General features: G+C 43.3%; 1 protein-coding gene across 5 annotated transcripts in view; it reads left to right on the top strand.

The window, feature by feature from the left end:
* The window catches only part of SYT17 (synaptotagmin 17), a 103,677-nt gene that overhangs the window by 54,498 nt on the left and 31,659 nt on the right, over positions 1 to 17,520 (top strand). For 3 of the 5 annotated variants that reach the window (XM_017874391.1, XM_017874392.1, XM_017874390.1), the window contains exons 6-7: positions 1,769 to 1,889; positions 3,402 to 3,557. In XM_017874391.1, coding sequence (XP_017729880.1) covers positions 1,769 to 1,889; positions 3,402 to 3,557 — 277 coding nt within the window. Of the gene's footprint in view, positions 1 to 1,768; positions 1,890 to 2,890; positions 2,986 to 3,401; positions 3,558 to 17,064; positions 17,236 to 17,520 lie in introns of those variants that run through there. The other 2 variants (XM_017874393.1, XM_017874395.1) reach the window with 2 other exon arrangements.

Genomic DNA, 17,520 nt, shown 5'->3' with positions numbered 1-17,520 from the left:
TGGTCAAGTAAAGAATCTTTGTCTCTTGCCTGGTGGGAATGCCAGTGTTACCAGATTTTCCTGTTTTTCAAGCAAGGCAAGAAATCCAGATTTTTAAAAAAATGTGAAATAACTTGATTCTTGAATTATGTAATAATTAACAAGTAATTATAAGTTACAATGTGATGTGGGGCAAACAAAACACACCTTTAGGCTGTTTGTTAGCAGCCTCCGAGTTACCATGAGAGGTTGTTTCTTGTTTGTTTGGGGACTAACTCACTCGGTACAGGAATCTTTTGGTTTGACTGTTCACCCTGTCAGCAGATGTTTATTGAGTATCTACTATGTGCTAGGCATTGTTCTAGAGCTGCTGGGTATTGTGCTAGGCATTTGGCATTAATTTGCTGAAATGACTGACATCAGAAAAGATAGAGATGAAGGCTAGATAGATGATAGATAAAGATAGATAATAGATGTAGATAAACAGATGATTGATCGATAATAGATGGTTAGATTATAGAGAGATGAGATAGATGATTGATAGACAGATAGAAAGATAGATAGATAGATAGATAGATAGATAGATAGAGATCTTACCCTTTAAAGATACATGTTGAAATATTACAAATAATATAATGACTGGGAGTTACTTCAGAGGAATATGGGGAGTTGAATGAAGGTGTAAGTGAAGAGAGATTCACTATGAGATGAGAATTTTTGAAGCTGAGTGATGTTTGGGTATGAAGATGATGGGGTATACTCTTCTGTCTGATTTTGAAATATGACTGGAAATTTCCCACACTAAAATGCTTGTCTTAATGTCCTTATCAGTTAAAGAATAATTCTGAAGGATATACAGGTAAAATGACACCATGTCGAGGACTTAGTTTAAAATATTCAGCTAAAATATTTCACAAGTCAGGATATAGGTGAAACACTATTTGGCAAAATGCCCGTAATTGTTACAATTTTGTGATGGATAGATGGAGATTTGTTATGCTAGTCTATTGTTTTGTACATGGCTGAAATTTTCTACAATACTTTTTTTTTTTTTTAAAGGGACAGAGAAGTGGGAGGCCTCCTGCTTTCTAGGTATTTTTGGCAGTATGCAGTCATGCACTTAGGTGTTCATGGGAATTTTCCACAGTGTGATAGAGGGTACTATTAAGGGGATGGGTACTCTTCAACAAGGGATGTCTCTGCGCTGAGTGTAGCTATGGTGAGGTTAGAAGCGTGGGATCTATTGGGGATTCCAGGTTAAGAACAGATTTCTCACTCAGATAGTTACCCTGCAGGGCATTCTACCTCCAGGTATCCTATTGGATAGCAGAGTAACAGCAGTCAGATTCTCTGGAATCAAATCAGCCTCCCTGGGTCTAAGTACCAGCTCTACCACTTTCTTGCCGTGGCTTTGGACATGTTATTTAACCCTGTGAGTCTCAGTTTCCTCATCTGTTAAAGAGTTAATACTAATACCTCACAGGCTCATTAGTCGTTACATGTAAAGCGCTTAGCATAGTATATGGCAGTGAAACTTTTTTTTATTATTGCTGCTTTTGTTGTTATTGTTGTTGCTGTTGAGTGATCTAAGAGTGGAAAAAACTCAGAGATAGATGGACCACAATAATTGGAGGCAGAGATGAAAAGAAGTCACACACAGAGGCACCCACTGTCAACTGATGCGCCCACAGCAACCTGTTTGTGGGCTGCTGCAATCAATTTCTTGCATGGTAGGTGCAAAAGGAATAAAAGGAGAAGGCAACTTCCTGACCATTTCCTTTCTCTACAGAATGAAGTGGAGCTGGGGGAGCTGCTTCTGTCACTGAATTATCTCCCAAGTGCTGGCAGACTGAATGTTGATGTCATTCGAGCCAAGCAACTTCTTCAGACAGATGTGAGCCAAGGTTCAGGTACCGTGTGATTCCCCGCTTCTCACTTTATTAATGGGGCATCTGTGTTTGTGTGGGGGACCCAGTTTTCTTTTTCTGTATCCTAGATGAGCATTACTCATCTCAGGATGAGGCAGGTAAAAGATGCCATCTTAGTAACCCTATTGGAATTGGGGAGTTGACTGAGGCCAGTCGTGATAACCACTGGAAACTTAAATCCTCTTTGAACCCAAGAAGTGACTTGGCCTTTCCAAATGCTATTCCTGCAATGGAGACGCCATCCTGCAGGTGGCGATAGTGTGCAGAAACTATCCATTCTAATCAACGAGCGTGGAGGACACACTCTGAGGTTTTTGCCAGCTCATTTCATGTGTGCCATAAATCTTTATGAATTCTAGCTCTGAAAAGACTTGTATTTAAAGTGTGTACATTAAAGCAAAATCCATTCAAACATGACTTTCAATGGAACGGAACAGATTCCATTCCATCTGTATGTTGCTTCTCCCATGAAAGCAAAGGATATTACTGTGAAAGCAGCTGTAGTCACAGGGATCTGTTCAGCTCAGTGGTGGAATTATTGTCTTCTCTGAATGCAGTAGCTAAAATAAATTACTTTTGTGATAAGGTGACAGCTAGAAGACACTTTGCACTCTCAAAAGCCACATCATAAAAACAGAGGCTTAGAAAGGGCCAGTGGAGGCAATGGTATTAAGACTGAAGAGTTTCAGACTCACCACAATGGGAGAGTCAGTATGATAAAATCATTAAGGTTATAGGAGTCAAATGATCTGGCTTGCAAATGATATGGCTTTGGGGAATTTACTTAATATGCCTCAATTTCTCAATCTCAAAAATTGACATAATAACCGTATTCATCTGTTGTTTAAACAAACATTAAATTAGATAATGTACATGAATCCCTTTGTAAACTATAAAATGATCTAAAAATGTTATAATTCTGCCATCTCTATTCTCCTGTATATGGGCTATGGGCTCACTGAAATGATAATGGTTTTCCACAGGCAGAAATCCAAGGCAGTCTCTGAGTCTGATTCTGTGTCACCAGCAAGATCTTTAAAAATTGATTTCTCACCTTGAGTCCTCAGTTTTCTCATCGGTAAAACTAACACAATGCTAACATGTGGGAGGAGCTCAACAAATATTAGATGACTAAAGGAAGAGGGAAAGGGATAAGCAGATAAGCAGATAGATGGGAAAATGGACGGATAATAGATGGATGGATGCTTGAGCTGTCAAATAGATAAGAAAACGGATGGATGGAAAATGGATAGATAAAAATATGGTGAGATGATGAATGGATCAGTGAACTGACGGATGGGAAGATGGATGGATGGATAGATAGACAGGTGGATGAATGGATGGACTATGAGATGAATGAAAAGTTGAATGGATGGATGGATAGAAGAATGGATGAATAAAAAGATAGATGGATGGGAGGTTGAATGGCAGAATGACTGGACAGATTAGGTTTCATGATCTCCAACATTCTATGATGCTGTGTCTAATTTTCAGATCCCTTTGTGAAAATCCAGCTGGTGCATGGACTCAAACTTGTGAAAACCAAGAAGACATCCTTCTTAAGAGGCACAATTGATCCTTTCTACAATGAATCCTTCAGCTTCAAAGTTCCCCAAGAAGAACTGGAAAATGCCAGCCTAGTGTTTACAGGTAGGTAGCACTCCAACATCTGATGAACTCCAGGTGAGGCACGTTCAACCGACTGTCCTAGAGACAGAAGGCATCTAGAGGGAGTTACATTTAAGAACTTAATGTCTGGCGTTCAACTACCTGGGGTTGAACCCACTGAACATCTATGAACTGGGGCAGGACTCATAGAGCCCTATAATATAATTGTTAGAAATGTGTACTCGAGCCAAATTTCCTCAGACTGTCACATAATAACTAAGGTCTTTGGCAAGTTACTTAACTCCTCTGAGCTTCAGTTTCCTCATCTACAAAACGTGAACAATAATAGTACTTGTGGCGTAGGTTTGTTGTGAACAGTAAATGACTTATGACTCTGGAATATACTTGGTACATAATAAGTACTCACTGTGTGTTAGTTTTGATGATGATGGTGGTGATGATTCAAGTTCCCTGCAGTCAAATAGAGAAGCATATGAGAAAACAGGGTCACCTAACTCAGGGAAAGGGATTTTGAAAGTCTTCCCAAAGGGTATAGTATTTAAGCAGAGGCTTCATATGTCACTGGTAGAATTTAGTCCATTTTTCCAAGATGTAATCTAATGTATTATTTCCAGAGTGTATTAGTTATTTATTGCTGCATAATAAATCACCCCAAAATTTAGTAGCTTAAAACAATAAACATTTATATCTCATAGTCCCCGTGGGTCAGAAATCCAGGTATACAAAGCTTTGCTGTATAGTTCTGTCTGAAACCTCTGACAAGGCTGCAGTCAAGGTATTGACTGGGGCTGCAGTCTCATCTGAAGATTCAACTGGGGGAGGATCTCTTTTCAAGGTCATTCGCAGTTTTCAGCAGGATTTAGTTCCCTGCAGGCTGTTGAACTGGGGACCTCAGTCCCTTCCTGGCTGTTGGCCAGTGACCTTCCTCAATTCCTTGCCACATGGGCTTCCCCATAGGACAACTCACAACATGGCTTTCATCAGAGTGGTCAAGTGAGGGAACACGAATCGTAAGGAAGAGTCTTTTTTGTAATCTAATACTGGAAATGACATCCTATTACTTTCATTATATTCTACTCACTAGAATAGGTCCAGCCCACACTCGGGAGGAAGGGATTACACAAGGTATAAAGAATGGGAGGTGGGAACCACTGGGAGTCATCTTAGAAGCTACTCACCACAACAGGAATAGAGTTAGTAGGAGTAATGGTTATTATTTCTTGTGTTCTAATTACAGTATGTACTTCCCTTTATAATTGCTAATATTCACCATAACCCACCCTGTCAAGTTGGTGTCTTCATCCTCAACTTACAGATCTAGGGACTGAGGCTTAAAACCTAAGCAACCTACACAAAGTCTCAAGCTGATAGAATCAGAATTCAAGCTCTGGTCTTGCCAGCTCCACATACCAAGGGATCTATATTTCCTCAAGAACCCAGGTAGGGCTAGCATTGGTGATCTGACATCATCCTTCAAGACATCTTTCTCCAGGGTAACTGCAAACTCTCCTCTATTTAGATCTTGTCTAGAACTCTGGGCTCCAGGTCTCCCAAGAAACCAATTCATGGCTGAAAAATCCTTGCATGCAAGATTTCCCCTATATAAACTTGTTGCTCCTTCTCTCCAAGGTTGCAAATGTCTGTCCTCTGAGATCCCTCCGAAGCAGGTTGGTTCTGGGCTTTCTCAAGGCCTGTCACCCATAGAGTCTGTATTGAATCAGGGGATGCCTGCCCTATGCAGATATAATGATCCTTTCTAATGCAGTCTGTGATGGCTGCTGTCCAGATGGAGTTACAAATAGGCAAGAGCCTCACTCTCTCCTAGGTTTCAGGCCAACACAGAAGACAGTCACCTCTGACTCCTTAAATGCTGCACAGGCAGGCAATGGGAACTACTGTGTATTAAACCAAGACAGAGATAAAAAATGAAGCCTCCTTTCCCAAGTGCCTGCTGAGAATAAGGGACCTCCTATTGTTAGCTTAGTTGAGGAGAGAACCCCAGGGGAAACTGAGAGCCCACATGGAAAGCCCTGACACTTCATATTTTACTTAACATTTTATGATAAATGTACCACACACGTGTTATAATGAGTGACACCATGAAAAAGATGTGTAAGGACAGAGAATCAGAGGAGAACAGGGGTTATGTGCCTGTGCTGGGGAGCTGGTGTCTGGGTCCTGGCTTTACCACTCACCTACTTTGGTGGCCCTGAGCAAGATCTGTGGGCTTAGGTCTTCTCAGCTGTAAAATGGGGATAACAATACAGGATACTTCACAGGATTGTTGTGTGCATTCAAGATAGAATGCACATAATTCAGTGCGATCAATAAACATACGGTGCTGAGCACTGTGCCGCCCATAGTAAGCACTCTAGAACTGTTAACTATTATTAAAGGGAAAGTTTAATGTTTTCCTTTTTTCTCCCACACCCATGGGGCAGCCACCACCTTCTCACTCTCTCATGCAGTTTTGTTTATTTCAGAGTGTTTTCTTGCTGTGGAATCCTTCCCATTTTTTTTTTTTTTTTTTTTTTTTTTTTTTGAGACAGTCTCATTCTATCTCCCAGGCTGGAGTGCAGTGGTGTGATCTTGGCTCACTGCAACCTCCGCCTCCCAGGCTCAAGCAATTCTCATGCCTCAGCCTCCTCAGTACTTGGGATTATACGTGCACGCCACCATGCCCGGAAACATTTTTAATATTTTTTGTAGAGACAGGGTTTTACCGTGTTGGCCAGACCAGTCTCAAACTCCTGACCTCAAGCAATCCACCCACCTCGGCCTCCCAAAGTGCTGGGATTACAGGCATGAGCCACCACACCCAGCCTGATGTCTTTCTTTAATGCCTTCCCCTTTCCAATTCCTTCTCCCTGAAGTCAAGCCTTTAATGTTCTGCCGTGTATCATTCCACACTTTTTTCCTTGTTCACACAATAATATCCACATACAGAGGGTTCTGTTCCTTTAAAACATTATTCATGAATTCAACAAGTGTGTATTAAACACCTTCTGTGCCAGGCAGTGCTTCCAAGTTCTGGGAATAGAGCAGTGAACAAAACAGACCTGATCCTTGCCCTGGCGGAGGTTACCAGGACATTCCATGGATACCACGTTGACGCTTGCTTCGGTGTAATTAACAATGAATGTGTTCATTGCCTTCAGATCAATATGAATACAAATGGATTTGACTTTTTATTTTTAATAACTGCATTAGATACTGTTGCATGATGTAGTATGATAAAGGTGAGATTATTTATTCTGGAGGTGGGGGGTATGACAGAGCTTTAGGGATTGTGATTAGAACTCCAGTAAAATACATGGAAGTATGGAAAATTTTGCATATAGTTGCAGAGGTTTTTCTGAATTCCTTGAATCCCATATGGTTACCTCATAAGGCTCAAACTAGAAGGGTCGTCACACCACACCCCCCCATACATCTTTTATTCAACCCACAGCACTTCAGGTGGCAACCGTCAGCTGGGGCAGTGGTCAGCTGAGGCCATCAGGTGAGTCTTGTACTCTCCATTCACAGAAGACCCGCTTCTCTCCTGTAAGTTTTGGGCCCCTGGCTTGGAAGTTCATGTTCCTCTGGTTAAAAAGCTCATTGAAAATATTCTTTCTGGAGGAGGAAGAATTGCCTGCCCGACCCTTAAATCAGGGATTCTCAACCCTGGCTCTACCTTAGAATTACCTGGGAGCTTTAAAATGCTACCAGTGACTGCACTGTATCCCGCAGAGACTCTAAAGCAACTGGACTAGGCTGAGGCACTGAGCATCTATAAGTAGCTATTTTTTAAAAGTACCCCAGATATTTCTATGGCTCATTCATTGTTCCGAACCACAGCTGTGAGTGGAAATCCCAGCTAGGGTGGCATTTTACATAAAGGGTACTGGCTGGAATAATATGAGAAATGTGTCTTAAGTTGGTATGTATCTCAGCAAAGCTACAGTTCTCCTGAACTCAAATTCATAAGGTTCTAACCCGCTTTATTTGTCCACTGAGGAAAAGAGCTGTCACCTCTAGGACGAGGATCCAAAACCCAGCCTATTACCATGTTTCCAAACACTTCATAAGAAAAGTAAGGTTAATCTGCAATTTAGCATTTGCCATGAATCACTGGTAAAAGCCTGTAATTAGCTGGTAAGCTGGACTTTCTGAACACTTGTTTTCCTGTGTGGGATGAGGATTCGTCTGCAATTTTCAATCAGGTGGTTTCTGCAGCTGAGGTTTAAAAATAAAAAACGAAAAGAGGGGTAAAATTGCTTTTCACCTCCCAAGATAGCAACACACAGCCCGGAGGGCTTCCAGGAAATTCAGGAAGGTTTACTGAACCAAAGTAAAGTGGAGCTGGCCACTGAAGTGATTGAGTTTTTACTGGATGTTGGGAAAAAGAAGGAAAGAAAGTATATTGGTCCGTTCTCGCATTGTTACAATGAAATAACTGAGACTGGGTAATTTATAAAGAAAAGAGTTTAATTGGCTTCTGGTTCCTCAGGCTGTACAGGAAGCATGAGAGTGGCATCTGCTTGGCTTCCCAGGAGGCCTCAGGAAACATACTGTCATGGAGGAAGGCAAAGAGGGAGCGTGCACCTTACATGGCCAGAGCAGGAGGAAGAGAGTGAAGGGGAAGGTGCCACACACTTTTAAACCAGCAGATCTCAGGAGAACTCACTCACTATATAGTACCAAGGGAGACGATGCTAAACCATTCATGAGGAATCCACCCTTATGATCCATCACCTCCCACCAGGCCCCACCTCCAACACTAGGGTTTACAATTTGACATGAGATTTGGGTGGAGACACAGATGCAAACCACATCAGAAAGACAGAGAAAAGAAATGCAGCTTGATGGCAAATCTTCAAAAAGTTAAAAATAGAATGACCATGTGATCTAGCAATTGCACTTGTAGCTATAAACCCAAAAGAATTGAAAGCAGGGACTCAATCTGTTATTTGTACACCTACGTTCATAGCAGCCTTATTTACAACCACTAACAGGTGGAAGCAACCTGAACATTCATCGACAGATAAATGGGTAAACAAAGCAGTGCTAGCCGGGCGCAGTGGCTCACGCCTGTAATCCCAGTACTTTGGGAGGCAGAGGCGGGCGGATCACGAGGTCAGGAGATCGAGACCATCCTGGCTAACACGGTGAAACCCCATCTCTACTAAAAATACAAAAAAATTAGCCGGGCGCGGTAGCGGGTGCCTGTAGTCCCAGCTACTCAGGAGGCTGAGGCAGGAGAATGGCGTGAACCCAGGAGGTGGAGCTTGCAGTGAGCCGAGATCCGGCCACTGCACTCCAGCCTGGGCGACAGAGCAAGACTCCGTCTCAAAAAAAAAAATAAATAAAGCAGTGCATACATACAATGGAATATTACTCAGCCTTAAATAGGAAGGAAATTCTGACTCACGCTACAACATGGATGAACCTGGAAGAAATTATGCTAAGTGAAACAAGCCAGATAGAAGAGGACAAATACTGTATCATTCCACTTCCGTGAAATATCTAGAGTAGTCAAATTCATAGACAGAAAGTAGAATAGAGATTATCAGGAGCTGGGGGAAGGAGAGGATAGAGAGCTATTATTTAATTGATGAAGACTTTCAGTTGGGCAAGTTAAAAAAAAGGTTTTGGAGGTCAGGCACAGTGGCTCACGCCTGTAATCCCAAAACTTTGGGAGGCCAAAGCGGGTGGATCACCTGAGTTCGGGAGTTTGAGATCAGCCTGGCCAATATGGTGAAACCCCATCTCTACTAAAAATACACAAATTAGCCAGGTGTATTAGGTGGGCACCTGCAATTCCAGCTACTCAAGAGGCTGAGGCAGGAGAATCACTTGAACCTGGGAGGAGGAGGTTGCAGTGAGCCGAGATCATGCCATTGCACTTCAACGTGGGCGACAAGAGTGAAACTCTGTCTCAAAAAAAAAAAAAAAAATTCTGGGGACGGACAGTTGTGATGATTACACAACACTGTGAATACACTTAATGCCACTGACCTGTGTATCTAAAAATGGTTACTTTTATGTTACATGTATTTTGCTATAATTAGAAGGAAAGAAAAAATAAATAAATGAAGCTTGAGCCCAGGAGATCCTAAGCAATTCAGAGAAGTACCTGGATGCTGATGCTGGAACCTGGCATACTGTTCTTTTCCCTGAGAAAAGAATGTTCTTTCATTGCCACTTTGAGGGAATAGTTAGGCATAATAGTTAGGAACCAGACCCTTAGCTTGGGTACATGTTCTTGACTTACTTGCTGTGTAATCTTGGCACTCTGCTTGGCCTCTCTTTGCCTTAGCTTCCTCACCTGTAAAATGGGGATAATGGTGAATTGTTGCAAAGTCCAAATGGGTGAATAGACATAAAGGCTTAGAGCAATACTTGGCTCAGAGAAAGTCCTCTTTAAATATGAGATGAGATTATTATTGCTTGAAAGACATCCAAGTTATGCAACTAGATGCTACCTTGAGCTTATCTGAAGAAAGGCTACATATATATACATACATAAATAGTATAGTTTATCTACCTGTCTACATAGAGTCTGAGATTCTGTGGAAAACCCAAAGAGGGAAGGAAACAATTATTTTGCAGAATTACCTGGGTAGGGTATTGTCTTCCCTCTCAATGTTAGAGAAAGGCCCTCTGTCTTCTGGAGGTAAAGTTTTGGAGAAATCCCTAAATTTGAAGGAACCAAATGTCATATGTTGAGCCTCTAGCCTTCTCCCTTCCTTAGTTTCCCCTAAGTGGTCAGGGTTTCCTGTCCTTCTGAAAGGCACTCAAAACCCTCTGTATGCTGGGCAGAGTGGCTCACACCTATAATCCCAACACTGTGGTAGGCCAAGGCGGGTGACTCATCTGAGGTCAGAAGTTCAAGACTAACCTGGCCAACATGGTGTAACCCTGTTTCTACTAAAAATACAAAAATTAGCTGTGTATGGTGGCGGGTGCCTGCTATCCCAGCTACTCGGGAACCTAAGATCGTGCCATAGCACTCCAGCCTGGGTGACAAGAGTGAAACTCCATCTCAAAAGAAAAAAAAAAGACAAAAACACTCTTGTTCCCTTGGCAAACTTGGTCAAGAGACCCTCGGCTTAGGAAGCGTTCCCAAAGCCTGGGGCAAGGCAGGTGGAGGAACTGCTTCTTTCTGGCCACCTGTTATGGCTGAGGTGGGAGGGGGTGGGAGCAGCTTCCTGGGGTAGGAGTTGACCATGTGTCTGTCCTTACTGATTAAATTTTTGGAGCACCTACTATGTACCTGGCACCGTGCTAGATGTTATGTATTCCACAGAGAACCAGACATTCACGGCCTGTGTTCTCATGGAGTTTAATTCTAGTAGAGGCAGACGGACATTAATTGAATGCCACACCAATAACGATTGAATTGTAAATTGGTCTAAGGGCTCTGAAGGAGAGATGCAGGGCACATTTCAGAGTGTCTGACCCAGTCTGTGAAGTGAGAGGAGCTGACACGTGAGCTGGGAGCTGAAGGACGAGGAGGTATTAATCAGCAGACAGGATTGCAGGGGATGCAGAGAGGTTGACCGGGCTCCAGCCCCAGAAGAGAAATTGAGGCTGACGTCACATTTCAACCTGGGAGCTAAAACTGCCAGGGGTTGGCATGAAAGACCCCCACACCCTGCTGCCTGCTGCAGGAATGGACTAGGGCATAGGCTTAGAGAGGTCTCACCAATAATAAGCAGTGCAGGACAGCTATGGAACACACAGAAAAGAAACAAGGCAAAGACAGACATGCCTCAATTTTTGCCAACCCTTGGTGTCTCTAGCTAAGACTAGAGAATGTGGTGTCTCTATTTTCACATGCATCTGCATTGCCCAGGGATTGGTTAAAATGCAAATTCCAACTTGGTAACAGGAGGCCGAGGTGGGCCTGGAATTCTGCATTTCTAACAGTTCCCAGGTGATGCCGACGCTGTGGGGCTGCAGACCACATTTTGGGAAACAAACAGACCCGGGAAGGGCATCAGGGTGAATGATGATTGATTGTGCCAGTGCATTAATAAGAATTAAACCCTTGGCCCCGTGCAGTGACTCACACCTCTAATCCCAGCAATTTGACAGGCTAAAGGGCGCGGATCGTTTGAGTCCAGGAGTTTGAGACCAGCCTGGGCAGCATGGCAAAACCCCATCTCTACTAAAAATACAAAAATTGGCTGGGTGCGGTGGTGCATGCCTGCAGTTCCAGCTACTCGGGAGGCTTAGGTGGGAGGATCGCTTGAGCCTGGGAGGTGGAGGTTGCAGTGAGCCAAGATTGTGGCACTGCATTCCAGTCTAGGTGACAGAGCCAGTCCCTGTCTCAAAATAAATAAACAAACAAACAAACAAACAAACAAACAAACAAACTCTCTAGCACTGGTCCCTATCCCTGCACATCATCTGACTCCCTAACCCTGTCTGTACATTAGTATTACTCAGGGACTTTAAAAAAATTCAGATGCCCAGTTCCTAGAACAGATAAACGGAATCAGCCCAGGCGTCTGGGTTTTTTGGGGTTTTGGAAGGCATCTGTATTCTTCAAAGCTCCCAAGTGGCTCTCTTGTGCAGGCTGGGTTGGCCAATCTTTGCCTCTACTGTTCCGCTTCCCTCCCACCCTGCTGTCTGTCTGGAGGCCTCCCAGGCCCCTCTGTGAGAGCGAGTGCCAAGGCACCTGGTCTGTGTTCCATAATTGCTTGGCTTTCTGCAGCTGTGGCATCAAATCGGGTAACTGAATCTGCTGGTGAGATGAGATGGGTGGGGAGGCGCGGCGGGGAATGGATGGGAGGGCTGGAGGGCAGCGTGCCAGCCTCTTGTTTGGAAAGACCCCAGGTCAAATGGGCACTGGAGGGTGTTCTTTAAAGCTGTTGGAGGCCAGGCACGGTGACTTACATGTATAATCCCAGTACTTTGGGAGGCTGAGGCAGTAGGATCACTTGAGTACAAGAGTTCAAGACCAGCCTGGACACATAGCAGGATCCCATTTCTACAAAAAAGAAAAAAAAAAACTAAAAATTAGCTGGGCATGGTGGTGCATGCCTGTCATCCCAGCTATTCAGGAGGCTGAGGTGGGAGGATCACTTGAGTCCAGGAGGTCAAGGCTGCAGTGAGCTAGGATCATGCCACTGCACTCCAACGTGGGCAACAGAGTGACACTCTGTCTCAAAAAGTAAAATTAAGTTAAAAATAAAAGGTGTTGGAGTTTGGGAAGCAGGATAGTGGAGAGGCAGAGGGTCTCCAGCAGAGAAGAGAAGAGGAAGGAATTGAGGGGCAGAGCATTCTGGGAGAGCCTGAAATTTCCTTGAGATGGAGAGATGAGTGGGCTTGTTCCAGGGCACAGATGCTTTCCTACAGCCCTACCCTGGCCACAGCCCACCCATGACATACCTTCTCCCTGCAGCCATGCAGCAGCCTCTGTCTTTTCCCCTTCTAGCCTGACTTAGTGAGCACCAGGCTCAACACTGCTTCCTAGAGAGAGGGTTGCATGGCTATTCAGACTATGGATTGGAGTGAGCTACAGTTTGGTTCAAATTTCACCTTTTGGTCAGTCACAGTGGTTCACACTTCATACCTGTAATCCCAGCAATATGGGAGGCCTAGGCAGGAGGATTGCTTGAAGCCAGGAGTTCAAGACTAGCCTAGGCAACATAGTGAGACCTTATCTCCACAAAAAATTAAAAAAATTACCCAGGCATAGTGGTGCTTGCCTGTAGTCCCAGCTACTCAGGAAGCTGAGTTGGGAGAATCACTTGAACCCAGGAATTCAAGTCTGCAGTAAACTATGATCACGCCACTGAACTCCAGCCTGAGGGACAGTGTGGGACCCTGTCTCAAAAAAAGAAAGAAAGAGAGAGAGAGAGAGAGAGAGAGAGAGAGAGAGAGAGAGAGAGAAAGAGAAAGAGAAAGAGAAAGAGAAAGAGAAAGAGAAAGAGAAAGAGAAAGAGAAAGAGAAACAGAAAGAGAAACAGAAAGAGAAACAGAAAGAAGAGAAGAGAAGAGAAGAGAGAAGAAAGAAGGAAAGAAAGAAAGAAAGAGAAAGAAGGAAAGAAAGAAAGAGAAAGAAAGAAAGAAAGAAAGAAAGAAAGAAAGAAAGAAAGAAAGAAAGAAAGAAAGAAAGAAAAGACAGACAGAAAGGAAGAAATTCACCATTACCACCTCGCAAATGTGTGGACATTGGGGAAACTATTCTTTTGATGGATCTCAGGTTTCTCCTCTGTTATGAGCTTCCAATCTCAATTTTTATTTTATATATTTATTTTTACCTTTCCTCCAATGCTGAAAATCTCACTATTTTATATAAAAAGCTTTAGAAAGTACCTTGCACAGTTAGTGCTCAATAAATGCCAAATATGATTGATGATGATGATGATAATTGACGGACCCTGCCATAGAAGAGCAGGACCTGGAATTACACAGACTTGAGTTTGAATCTTGGCCCCATGATAAATCAGCTGTGTGGCCTCAAGCAAGTGACACTGCCTCTCTGAGCTCCGGCTTACTTTTGTGTAAAATGTAGCAATCATTCTTATTATGGGAATTAAAGGCAAATCAGCCTGTGAACCCATCCATCTGCTGTTTTAATCATTGCAGTCTGTGAAAGAGTTGAAAACCTGGCGCTTTGGAGGTATTTAAGAGCTCAGCCCAGCAGCCTGTGGTTATCGCCCCAGCCTTGACATAAGTAAGCTTTGAAAACTGTTAAGTTCTGAACAACCACGAGGTGACATGTTTTATCATCCCTCTTTACCTTTAAAAAGCATCTTGATTTTTAATTATGTAATAATCTCAGATTTGACTTTAGTCTTTATTTTACGGTTGGCATAGGCAAAGCAGTTCTATATTGGTCACTGCCTTCCAAAATCCAGTGTGTGGATTATTATTATTTTGCAATGAGTGAAAAGTGATAAATGGACTTCATCAAGATTGAAAACCTTTGCTCTTAAAAGACATAGTCAAGAAAATAAAAGTCAACATATTCAATAGGATTTAAGCAAGACCTAGAGTCTCATAATATTAAAAATGTCCAGGATACAACCCAAAATGACTTGATTTATGAAGAATTAGTAAAATCTGGCAAATTCTTAGAGAAAGTGTAATCAACAGATGCCAACCACAAGATGGCCCAGATATTGGAATTATCAGATGAAGATTTTGAAGCAGCTGTTATAACCATGCTCCAAGAAGTAAGGGTGAACCCTCTTGAAAAGAATGATAAGGTAGAAAATGTCAGCAGATCAACAGAGAAATAGAAGATATTAGAATTATGTGGAAATTTTAGAACTGAAAAAGTACAATCACTGAAACAAAATATTTGCTGAATGGACTCAATAGCAGAATGGAGGTGACAGAGGAAGGTCTTAGTGGGCTCAAAGACAGATCCAGAGATATTATGCAACAGAGAGTGAAAAAATTGGGGAAAGAAGAGGGTGGGAAGATCTATGGAGAAATATCAAAAAGTTATTAAACATTAGTTCATGTCACATGAATTCCGGAACATTTATGTCACATGAATCCTAGAAGGACAGAAGAAAAAACAGTGGGGAACATTGACATGGAGGCAGGCAACTCACCCCAGACAGCCCCTGAGTTCCTTACCAGATTGCTGGGCTCCTGGCTCAACCAAACCCCTCTTGTTCTTCCCTTCTCAGAAAACATTAGCAAGTCATGAGGAAGCTGTGTGGCACCATGTTCAAAGTCAGCCAAAGCTGGCTTCTGTGTGATTGTGGGCAAGTTCCCTTACCACGCTGAACTTTGGTTTTCTTGTTTGAACAATGGGGACAGTAATACTTCTATTTATTTATCATGAACTGCCTGATTTTCTCATTTAATCTTTAAACAAACGTATAAGCTATGATCTATTTTATGATCATTTTGCAGTTGGGGAAATTCGAAGCTTAGGAGACGGGAAGTGCAATGAGTATAGCCAACTGCGGAGTGAGAGAACAGTTCACCCAAAACTGCCCTCACTTCAGATACCAGCTGTAAGTTCTGAGGTCTCTAGGACCACCTCCCTTCAGACCAGTTGGTTACAATTTCAGGGCCCGTATGACCTCCCTCAGGTTCAATAATTTGCTAGAAAGACTACTAGAACTCAAGAAAGTGCTACTTATGACTACAGTTTTATTACAGCAAAAGGGTGCAAATTAAAATCATCCAAGGGAAGAGATGCATAGGGCAGAGTCCAGGAGGGGTCAAACTCTGAGACTGTAGTCATCTGTCTGCCTTGTGAGTCACAGATAGTGTTACATCTACTCAGTCATGGTGTGTGACAATGCACACAGGATAGCCAGCCAGGGAAGCTTGCCACACCTTTGGCATCCAGAGTTTTTACTGAGCCTCAATCACATACTGCTCAGGTGGCTGATCTTCAGTCTCTATCCCCTCCCAGAGGTCTGGGTAATACCTTTCATGATCAGTTTCTCCAGAAGTCTGAATTGATACTATTTGTGATCCTAGAGCCCCCATCATAAATCACATTGCTAGGCTAGCCAAGAGTCAAAGTCTCCAGGCAAACAAAGATACTATTGTTAGGCAGAACATTCCAGGGACCTAGAGATCACCCCCAGGAGCCAAAGGCAAAGGCTAGGACTCCTTTTTGGTAAGATTACTTTTCACTGTTTAGGTAGTAACTAGTAACCTGTGCAAAGTCATCCAGCTGGTGAGTGGTTGAGCTGAGCTTCCAACTTAAAGCTGCTTGGTTCCAAAGCCCTTTTCACTCACTCTTAACCACAACATTGATGTTCCTGTGAATCAACTGGGGGTCTTGTTAAAATGCAGTTTCTGATTCCATTAGCCTGGGGAAGCACCTGAGCATCTGTATTCTAATAAGTTCCAGGTGACACCTGTGCTGGTCTGAGACCCACACTTTTGAGTCAGAAGGTGTGGGACTTGGACACTGGACCAAATTGAGGGCTAGCTAATACAGGGATGGGGGAAAACAGCTTTCTATAAGATGTGCCCACCAGTGTGTCATGTCAGTTTACCATTGCAATGGCAACACCTGGGAGTTACCACCCCTTTCCATGGCAATGACCCGACAACCCAACAGTTACCACCCTTTTCCTAGAAATGTCTGCATAACCCACCCTTTAATCTACATGTAATTAAAAGTAGGTATAAATATGATTACAAAACTGCCATGAGCTGCTACTCAGCACACTGCCTATGGGGTATCCCTGCTCTGCAGGAGCAGTCACAGGGCTGTCACACTGCTGCTTCAATAAAGCTGTTTTCTTCTACCCTACCACCAGCTCACCCTTGAATTCTTTCCCAGGCAAAGCCAGGAACCCTTGTGGACTAAGCCCTACTTTGGAGCACACCTGCCCTGCATTACTTTGAATAGCTAGGAGACCCTTCCTCTGTTCTCCCGTGTCACCCCAATATGGCCAGAGCAGGGTTGGGGGAATTATCAGGGAGCAGATCAAGTACAGCCTGTAGGATAAGAAGTTGGTGGTTTTTTCTAAGTGCATTGAGATATCTTTGGAGGATGTTGACCAGTAAGTGATGTGGCTTAGATGTTTGAAAAATATCCTTCCAGCTGTTGAGAGGAGAATCATCTGAAAGATCACTGGGTTGATGGCGGCTTGGACTGGAGAGGTGGAAGAAGGATTTCAGAGAAGTCATTCACTGGACTATAATGTTGGAGGTAGGATCAGCAGAATGCGCTGATGTAAAGGACCATTCCCTATCTTGGCCAAGTTACTTATCTCTTCTAAGTCAGGATTTCTTGTCTGTAGATCTCAGTTCCCACCTCACAGGTTATTGTGGGAACAAAAGGAAATGATGTGTAAATGGGCTCAGTGCAGTGCTTGGCGTAAAGCAAGGGCTTCGTTGATTGTGGTGTTGAACCTGGATGTGGGCAGAGGCCAGAACTCTAGCCAGGCAGTCAGGAGATGGAAGCACAGATCTGACCTGTCACCCTGGGGTTCTCTTGGCAGAGCCCCCATTAGCACTCTGACCTCAACTTTTCCTCCTGAGAGCTCCTTGAGTCTGC

The sequence above is a fragment of the Rhinopithecus bieti genome, unplaced genomic scaffold (assembly GCF_001698545.2).
Source record: "Rhinopithecus bieti isolate Rb0 unplaced genomic scaffold, ASM169854v2 scaffold_9209, whole genome shotgun sequence".
NCBI lineage: Eukaryota > Metazoa > Chordata > Mammalia > Primates > Cercopithecidae > Rhinopithecus > Rhinopithecus bieti.
Note: the sequence above shows the minus strand (reverse complement) of the source record. Positions and strands in the feature narration are given on the sequence as shown.